Source organism: Meriones unguiculatus, chromosome 3 (assembly GCF_030254825.1).
Source record: "Meriones unguiculatus strain TT.TT164.6M chromosome 3, Bangor_MerUng_6.1, whole genome shotgun sequence".
NCBI classification, from domain to species: domain Eukaryota; kingdom Metazoa; phylum Chordata; class Mammalia; order Rodentia; family Muridae; genus Meriones; species Meriones unguiculatus.
Genome location: NC_083351.1, coordinates 122,527,903 through 122,537,940, shown reverse-complemented (window position 1 = coordinate 122,537,940; position 10,038 = coordinate 122,527,903). Strand labels below are relative to the sequence as shown.

General features: G+C 47.3%; 1 protein-coding gene across 1 annotated transcript; it reads right to left on the bottom strand.

Annotated features, from left to right (window-relative positions):
- Window positions 1–2,371: 2,371 nt before the first annotated feature.
- Window positions 2,372–6,548, bottom strand: Rxfp3 (relaxin family peptide receptor 3). Its single transcript, XM_021649374.2, has one exon. It carries the CDS (start codon window positions 5,924–5,926, stop codon window positions 4,499–4,501), a length of 1,428 nt encoding a protein of 475 aa, XP_021505049.1. The 5' UTR covers window positions 5,927–6,548; the 3' UTR covers window positions 2,372–4,498.
- Between the last annotated feature and the right edge of the window lie 3,490 nt (window positions 6,549–10,038).

Sequence of the window (10,038 nt, the reverse complement as noted above, 5' to 3'; positions counted from 1 at the left end):
GGTGTGGCCGCAGGCCAGGTTTTATTGTTGTTTCTAGCCCACATTCTAACAGTCAGTCCTTGCACACATGCTAACACTGCAGCATTAGTGCACTTGTGGCTACTACACTCCTCCACCCATTACAGCCATTGCAACAGCCACCCTCAGCTCCCCTCACACCCCAGGGCTGCATCCTTGTTTTCATACACCCAGTCTCTCCTTTCTGCCACTGCCCAGACATCCACCTTCTTGCTACGATTCCTCCAAAGGTCTCCTTTGTATATAAAAAGCTTGTCATCCACTGCTGCTCCGTAGCTGAGCAAGGCAGACACCTGGAGCACTCTTGTGCCTCTGGCCAGTTTTATTGCATACACAGTAATTGTGGACAGTAGCTGGAGGGTTGGGGGGTGGGGCATATCCTAAAGTAACTGCTGCTTCCTATCTGCTGCTCTTTATTACCTCATCACTCTCCCTTGTCATCTGCAGGACATAAACCTTTCTTATCAGATGGCAGGTACCCGGCATGTTAACCCATTCTCTTTGGATCCCCATTTTTTCAGGATTTGGTCTTTGGGCTTTGACCCCAGTGTGCTATTGTTTCATTCATCATTCTCCATGTTGCCTTGCTCAAATTTTATTCCCCACATGGGTGACATTTATTTGCCACCCCTCAGTCCGTGTCTCCTTGCATTCTGTTAGTACATTAATTCACAAAGAAATCATCTCCTCTTCTTAGGGGCCATACACAAAGTTCCCACAAGTGTTCTAGTTTTTATCCCATCCACTGGTGGTCTGTGTTGGAGAACTGAGAATTTGAAGGACTAGAAGTGTGGTTGTGGAAAGCACCTGTTCTGAATTCTGTGGCATGAGACAGTGAGGAACAGCTTCTCAGAGATCCCTTGTCAACTCCCAGTAGGATAGAAGAAGCTGACCAGGCCACATCTCTTGCTCACCCTGCTTATACTTGTCTCTGTGAGGCTTACGTGGAACCTGGGGAGTTCCATGTAATTCTTAAGCATAACTTCAAGGGCTGTTTTGGTCTTTGAAGGCATGGGGATGAATGAATGGATGAATGGATGGATGGATGGATGGATGGATGAGTGAATAGGACAGATGGGAATATACAGCTGAGGGCCTTCCTACTTGAACCTTAAAGAAGTCAAGCATAGCCACCACTGATCAGCCACAGGGCATGGCCTTTATTACTACAAGTGATCAAATTACACAGTTTGAGGGAGAAGGCTAGCACAGAGAGAAAAACACACATTACTATACCCATGTATGATGTTGAATTTACAACATTTGGTAGAGTACTGAGGTAAGGAGCTAGAGCAATCTTTGTCTTTCTCTCTCTCTATTCTGTCTCTATTTACCTTTCTCTCTTTCTCCCCCACCCCAAATATTTTACCCATTGAACTCAATTCCATTAAAGATTGGGTAAGTGGAATTAATTAAAAATTTAAAAGTCTTTAACCACTTCTGGAAAACCAGAATTTTATTTTCTTTGGCAAATGAAATTCACTCTGGCAAACAAACAAGCAAGCAGGCAAGCAAGCAAAAAAAAAAAAAAAAAAAAAAAAAAAAAAAAACCCAGCAAAATCTTAACCTCAAGACAAATAAAATTAACATAGAGATGTAAACATTTTTAGTAGAAATACATGGAATGCCTGAGGGATAAAGGGAAGGTACCCTGTTAGCTTCCAGCTTCCCTAATCTATCTGCTTTCCCTTTTCCCCATCACCATCATTTGTCAACACTGCATCCGTATTCTCTAGACTGTCTTGACCAAAACAGAATCTGTCCCCACACCACCCCCTGGATTCCCATGCCCTCTTTTTTATTGTAGCCTCACTGTGACAACCAAAGCATTGTTCTCTGCTTTGTCTCACTTGGGGCTCTAGCTGCTTGTCCTTCGAAGTCTGAACTGTGTCCGGATTATACCCTGAACACAGGCACACAGAGGGCTGCCTGATCATCTCCTGTTGTTCTGTCTTTGAGTAGGCTGAATCCATAATTTTTGATATCTCTCTCTCTCTCTCTCTCTCTCTCTCTCTCTCTCTCTCTCTGGTGTTTTCTGAAGCCCTTTAGGATTTGGACAAGGCGACTCACTTTGCAGAGATTTACTTGAAGACCTGGTCCCAGCCCAGTATCTATCTGTAATGCCTGCAGCAGAAACACATACGTCCATACCTTTTCTTAAGCATGCTGAATCTGAGTTATTGTCAAATAATGGTACTGTCAAAACTGAAATAGTAGGTGACTCTAATCTCCCAGTCTAATACCAATGCTGGACATGGACATGGTATCGTCTGTTTCCTCTTAGGTTGACCCTTTTCTTTATTTTGTGCATTGGAGCATGTTTTTATTGTGACAAAACACCATGAGCCAAAAGGCAAATTGGAAAGGCTTTATTTGACTTCTGCCTCTGCATTACAGTCCATTAATAAAGGAGGCCAGAATGGGGACTCAAACTGGGTGGAAACATGAATAATGGTCATGGGGGGGGGGTGCTGCTTACTGGTTTGCTTCCCCCATGGTTTGCTCAGCCTTTTTTAGAGAACCCAGGACCACCATCCCAGGGTCGGCATCACCTGTGAAGGATGAGCCAGGCCCTCCCAAATCAATCACTAATTAAAAAAATGCCCTACAGCTGGATCTTATGGAGGCATTTTCTTAATTGAGACTCCCTCCTTTCAGATAATTTTAGCTTGTGTCAAATTGACATAAAACTATCCATCTATGAGCATTAGGGGCTTACATGCCAATATTTGTTAGTCTGGTTGCTAGTCAATACCAGTATCAAGGGTGCTAAAGGGCAGCAGAGAGCTAATGTGACAGCTTTGAAACAAAGCCTCAGGTTTTGTTTTGATTTTGTTCGTTTTGTGGCAAGACATCTGAGTGTCCATAACAGTGTTGCACACAATGTGGCTTTGATGACAGGGGTGTAGGTCCCACATTCCGAACTTTAAGTCTCACAGTACAGTACAGTTTTGACAAAATTCCCAAACAGCGCTATAGTTCAGGAGGCCGCTTAAGCAGAGCTGTTTTTCTAATGGTTCCTTATCGTGTTAAAGTGACCGCACCAGCAATGTGAGGTGCCTGCCTTACCAGCCTCTTAAGCCAAGACCAAGCCAAAGAGAACTGCAGTCTCTCTATTGATCCTGGTTGGCAGATAGGTTAACATTTCATCTCAGTTATCAGAACAGTCTCAAGGAGTCTGCAAGACCTGAAGATCTCAGACTGTTACTAGAACTGAGCTGTCATGAGGAGGGCACTCACTCTTCAGAGATTGCCCTGCCTCTGCCCTGCTTACCCAATGAGCAAAACATTCAAGAGTCCCTGGAACTTGCTTATGGTGGGTGATCATTCAAATGCTGAGTCTCACCTTCTTCTGTTAGTTACATAACTTTTCTCATAATATTTTGGTGATGCCCATGAGAACAGCCTCTTCCTTTCCCCTTAGGACAGATTTTATTTGAATCCCCCTTTCCACTTTGAAAGATCGATCTCCAGATCCTACATAACAGCTAGCATTTCCAGCTCTCCTACAGCCCAAATAACACGGAGCCACCTCTTCTCATCTCCGTCAGCCTATTCCAGAGAATTAGGGGGTGCTGCTGAAGCGCTCCCACTCTCAGCAGAGCTTTGCAGGGTGCTCTGCTACCTCGCCTGCTGAATAGACCAGCCTGTCAGGTGTCCAGACTGTCCTGAGGAGACTCTGGGCGCCCAGGCTTCCAGAGGAAAGACTACACTTCTGGCTCACTTAACCAGTCCCCCACTCCACCCCCTTTCCTTTAGGGGGCTGCATCTTAAAAAGTTTTCTCTATTTCACCTCCTCAAATCACACCGTTCTCTCTTGGATCTCATGCCACTTCCTAGAGACTCCAGTGACATTTGAACTCCGGGCACAGCAGAGGGATCAGGCTCAGCTTTTGCTCCTTAGCACTGCCCAGGATTATAAAGGATACCAGGGTTCCTGCTCTCGTTTTCTTTCCCAGGTGGTTACAGCAAGTTAGACCATTGCTTGGGACAGTCTTCAAAGCTCAGAGCTCCAAAGAAAGGCTTCGTGCGCAACTCCCCACAAAGCCTGGCTGGATTCTGCTTGAGGCTGCATAAAGTTCCTCATAAAAGTCGCTGGGCCTAATGATCTCGTGACTGGACATCGTTTGGCTCAGCCCAACTCCTACACAGTTCATCCCCTCTGCTTCTCAGTGCCTGTCCTAGCTTCTGGGTGTCCCAACGTGTTCCGCGCGCACGTGGCTGTTGGAGATAGGGAGAGCGGGGCTTGGAGTAGAAGACTGGGAATAGAGAGTGGGGAGCAGGAGCTGAGGCCGCTGCAATATCCTGTTGCAGATATTCCCCCCTTAACCTGGTTTCTGCAGAGACCATCCTCTGGCCCTTTTACCATGCTCTTCCCAGCAAGCCTTTCCTACCTATTTCTCCACTCTGCTCCTCCAGCCTCCAAACTTGCTCTCCCCTCGCTTTCTCCTTGGATGGTCTTCTAGAGGCTTGGCAGGTCTCAGTAGGCTGAGCTGCTGGGCAGCAGGTCGTAGCGACCCCCGCTGTAGACCACCACCCCGGGCGGGTAATAGAGCAGGTCTGGTTCTGCTGCAGCGTTAAGCGGCGCCAGGGCCTGCAGCCCGTGATCCTCGGGCTCCGGCTTGGTGGTGGCGGTGAAGGGGCGCATGCTGGTGAGCGAGGGCGACGCTATGCGCCACAGCAGGTTCTTGAGAGCCTTTCGGAACTCCCGGCGCACTAAGCAGTAGAGGATCGGGTTGAGGCAGCTGTTGGAGTGCGCCAGGCACACGCTTATTGGGAAGGCGTACACCTGGCACAGGAAGTACTCTTGGCTGAAGGGCACGGCGTTGAACTTGATGAGGATGCTCCAGGTGGTGAGCGCCTGGTTGGGCAGCCAACACAGAAAGAAAGAGAGGACCACAATGGTCACCGACTTGGTGACCTTGGACCTTCTCCTAGCGCTGGCTGCACTCAGGCCTCCCGCAGTTGCTGCTGCTGCCCCTCCATCCACTATGCGGCGGTCGGAGATGAAGCGCACCAGCAGCAGGTAACACAGACTGATGATGCTCAGGGGCACCAGGAAGCCCAGAAGCACCTTCTGCAGGTGGTACAAACCCAGCCAGAACTGCCTGTCCCAGCCCAGCAGCTTGTCCGGGAAGTGCACGAGGCACAGCTCCTCTCCCATCACCCTGATGGTGGTAGAGAAAATGGCACTGGGCAGCGAGGCCAGCGCGGCAGAAGCCCAGATCAACCCACACAGCACCTTGGCTGAGAAGCAGCAGCTGTCCCTCAAGCTCTGGCCGCAGCAATCTCCAGGGCCGTGCCCTCGGGTCCGATGGCTCTTGAGAGCCGAGGCCACCGAATGGTAGCGCGCCGCGCTCATAGCGGTGAGAAAGAAGACGCTGGCGTACATGTTCATGGACGTCACCATGGACACGATCTTACACATGGCCTTGCCGAAGGGCCACTTGAAGTCAAGAGCGTTCTCCACAGCCCAGAAGGGCAGGGTGAGCACGAACTGAAAGTCAGTCAGCGCCAGGTTAGTGACAAACAGGTTGATGGAGGATTTGCGCCAGCCCTGCTTGCTCTTCATCAGGTAGAGAACCAGCAGGTTGCCAGCCAGTCCCAGCGCACACACCACCCAGTAGACCGCGCTGATGAGGATGCGTACTCTGGCCTCAGTGTCCGCGCTCTCTGGCCCGCCGCTGCCCGGAGGATGCCCGGGCGCCGCACCGTCCGGCAACTCCAGCCCCAGCTCCAACCACGAACCCGGAAGCTGCCGCGACGCGTTGCCGCTCCCGTTGGCAGTCTCCAGCGAGTCTGGGACAAGCCCGAAGAATTCTGAGAGCTCGTCGTCCGCCGCCGCGTTGCTCATGGTGGCTGCGGTGGCTGCAGAAGCCACCTGTGCGCGCAGGTGCCTCTGGGTCATGCTCTGAGGGCCAGCTTCCCCGGAGGCTCCCCTTGCTGCGGAGGTGGTACCCAGGCTGGCGCGTGGAGCAGATGCCTGAGCTTTTGAAGAAGCGGCTGAAGACAGCGCCCGTGAAGTGGACGCTGGAGTCCGCGGCCAGAAACGCCTTGGGCGCAGGGGTTGGTTAGCAGAGCTCAGGGTCAGTTCTTGACCGATTTAGAGCAGAGGAGGGCAGTTCTGGGAAAGTGGCTGGGGATCAAGGCTCCTCCCGGCGGGGACTGGGTCTCCAGCAACCCACTAGAAGACTGAGTCGTCACTTAAACGCGGGAGCACAGTGCTCCGACCCCTTCTCTTCCCAATATCTTTTTTTTTTTTTTTTTTTTTTTTTTGTCTTCTGCGGTTGCCTTGACGAGATTCTCTCTTTTTAGAGGAACACAGATCCTGAAAATCCGTGTCGCGCTCCGGCTGCCTCAAGGTTGGTTCACGCCATCACTTTCTGGAGATCTGTTGGTGTTTTCTGCTTGTCCGATATTGTGAGTTCCTAGAGAATTAGCAGAGTTACAGAGTTACAGTCTCACCTACACAAGTCTAGGCGGAGAAACCCAAAGAGCATGCGTAATTCCCATCCAGGGAGAGGGGGTGCTTTCCGAGGTGCTGAACCCGCGCGCGCCATCCAAGAAAAGGCAGCATCCCCTGGCACCGCCCCCCACCCTCCTTTCTTTCTCCCAAGTTGCAGAAGTAGTCTTAATCTTCTATTTTCTCCTGTGCCGGGAGCGAGTCTGCCTTCTTCCTTTCTTAATCTTGTTATGGCCAGGTCCCCACCACTCGCTTTAACATTAAAATAATCTGGCCTAAACAATAGTGACGCCCCAACCTCCCCTGTAATTAGCTGAGCTGGTGTCAAATTGGTAGAATTCCAAGGTTTGGTGTTTGCCTGAAATTGGGTGTGTTTTAAGAACTGAAGCTGTAGGGGGTTGTTTTTCAGCGTTTAAATGACAGGCTAGCTGCTCTTTGAAAGTATACACTACACTTTTAAAGAAGGACTTCAGGAATTTAGAGTGCGATCTTTACCGAAGAGCTAAATTGAAATGCAAGTATACTCAGCATGCAGGAACCGTCTGTCTGTCCTCAGTTCTGGGATTATACAGGTCTAATGACTTTACTAACCGTAGTTAGGGGATATAATATATGGAGTGGGAGCCATAAAGACATTTAATTAGACAAAGAAACAAACAAAACAAAACAAAGACGACAGGGGTACTCAGTCTTAGTTCCAAAACGTACTTTAAAATGGGCACTTCGCTGCCGACGCTGCATTTCTCCGTTTTACCAATAGAGGCCGCCAGAGCTTTATTAAAAATCAAACCAAACAACCTTTGCTCAGTTCTGATCTGCAGCTTCCATGCCCTGATAATTCTGTGCCTATAATGGCTTTATAGCCTCGCCTTCACGCTCACATTTTCACTTTTTAAAAAGCTTTTTTCCTCTGTCATTCTTTTTCTTTTTCTTGTTTGCATTTCAAGAGATACTGAAAAACAACGAAGCCTGTGGCAACACCAAAAGCCCTCTGAAGTTGAGTTTTTAGTGCGTTCACTCATTCAACAAATACACATTTATTATTGCTTTGTGTTAGCCATTATTCCATGACAAGAAGACTTCATGGCAAATACAGTCTCATAGGGTTCACATCCAGACAGGTGACACAAATATTTAGGAGTTGTGTGATTATAATTACAAGAAGGAAAACAAAGTAAAGTGAATTATAAACAATCTATAAGGAAGTTTGAGTTTCCTGAACCTGTTTACTTAATAACAAGGGTCGCAGCTCTTAAAATTAAACATTTACAAAATCAATATTAGTTTCTAGTTGCTGTATGTTTATCTAATGAGATAAGGGGTTTTCTCTCTAGAAAACTATTAATAAAGTATATGCCTTGGAAACCATAATGTCTTAGGGGGAGGGAAGTTCAATAACTATGTAAAGGGTTTGCCCTTTACATAGAAAAAAAGAGCATTTATGAAGAAAGAATGTTGTGAATGATGATGCCAGCTGGGAAGGAATGGGGACTAAACCCCTGTAACAGAGGCACAGAATGTGGGGACAGTAAGGTATTACGAATCAGATGATGCCTCGCCAAAGAACTTTGCTTCTCAGCATCAGTGAAAAGAGAGGCATTGGAATTCAGAAAAGGAAGCAGCAGATCGGTTTTGCATGCCCACACCAACCCTTCAGCTGTATGGTGGGTAGGATAAAAGTAACAGAGAGGAACATTTAGTCAATTAAAAAGCTAAAGTACAGTGCATGACTGAGGTGGCTATACTTTGACTTGTGATGGAGATGAGCAAAATGAAATTCACGGAATGGATGTAGGCCCCCTACACATATGTACCTGATGGGCAGCATGGTCTTCATGTGGGTTCCCTCATAAGGAAAGTGGTGTGTGTTTGTGTGTGTGTGTGTGTGTGTGTGTGTCTGACATGGAGTCTGTTGTCTGTTTTTTGATCACTTACCCCTGATGAAGATACCTTCCCAGGATACTGTGGAAGAGGACACATTCAGTCCTGATGCAACTTGATGTGCTGAGGTGGGTTGCTTGGAAGAGACTCCCATTTTCTTGTAGGTAAGGGGGGGAGACATATGGGGAAGAGGGAGGGTGAGACCGGAGGAGAGGAAGGAGGGGGTTGCTGGGATGTAAAGTGAATAAGTATATAATTAAAAAGAAAACATCAAATTACATGGTATACAGCTGTGCCTTGTCACATCGTTTATAACTCAATAAAATTAATTTAAAATTTAAAAAGACATTTATATAGAAACTCTGAAAACTGACTAATGGGACCATGCAGAGGGCATGCAAGGGATACAAGCAAGCAGGAAACAAGAGCCCTTGAGATTCGACTTTGCATCTGGGTAGGTAGGGATACTGAGGAGATGAACTGATGGGAAAATGACAAATTCAGTCTGGACATATGATACTGAAAATGCCTGTAGGGCCATCAGTGAGAAATTGGATATATAGGTTAGTAACTCTGAAATCTAGACCTAAGGTAAGACTCTTTGAGTCAATAGCACATAGTTACAAGTCACAGGTTAGACATTGTCTGGTGAAAGTGTGAGAATAAAATAACTGAAGCAGATAGTAGACCTGGGCATGACAGTAACAGAGTAGGAGAAAACTCAGCGTGTGACTTGGAAGCCAAGAAACACAGCAATGTAAGAGGAAACAAGAGGCCTGTGCCCAATGCCACCGAGAGTGAAGGTCATCAAGAATGGAAATAATAACCATGTTTAGAGTCCAGGACATTATTAAGGATCTCAAAGCTCAGCAGCATTTCAGTAGTCAGACACTGAGCAAAGAACAAAGTCCCACTGACTTCTGGCCATTAAAGAAACGGAGATAAGGGAATTGGGTAGAATTCAGAAATACTGACTGAAGAGCATTCTGCTCTTTTGAGATGTACGGTATAGGCTGAAAGATTCACCTAGCTAACTGCCGCAGATTGGGCCTCTGGGGTCCTCAGTGTGTTTGCTCATCTGAGAAGTCATTTTAGTCTAAAGTACAATTTCCCCACTTTGGAAATGTTGACATTCTGAGACAGGTAGTTCTGTGTTGTGGGAGGGTGACCAGCACTCCTGACCTGTCCCACTTAAATTAAATTAACATGAAGTTGATAACACTATTAAGGGCATTTTGTCTGATTATTGCTCAAACTGAGAGATTTTTCTAGGGAGCCAGAAGTCCTGGCTGAGACTCCTGGGCCTTCTGTAGCTTGCTAAGTTGATCTCTTGGTTCTGGATTCTACCCCCTTTACTATTGTGCTGGGGGATGTTTCAGATCACCCCCAGACTGAAACCATAGCTAGCGGGTACTCTGCTGTTCGTACTACACAAGCCATCTTGGATGTGAAAGAAAGTACAAAAGTGTTTGTGTCTTTACAACTTTATTCTTACATACCTCTCAATGAAGCTTCTGGTTGCACTCCTAAAATAGGTGTTGCAAATTAATAGAGAATATGAAAAGGAGAAGCGTAGGGCTCTACCACTCTTACTTGGATGGTAACTTACTCTGTTACTCTTACTTGGAGTCACTTGGGGCTAACCCGAGCAATCAGATAATGAGTCCATTCCACAG

Coding starts and splice junctions, on each gene's coding strand:
- Rxfp3 (XM_021649374.2), bottom strand. CDS start 5,926: ATGACCCAGAGGCACCTGCGCGCACAGGTGGCTTCTGCAGCCACCGCA.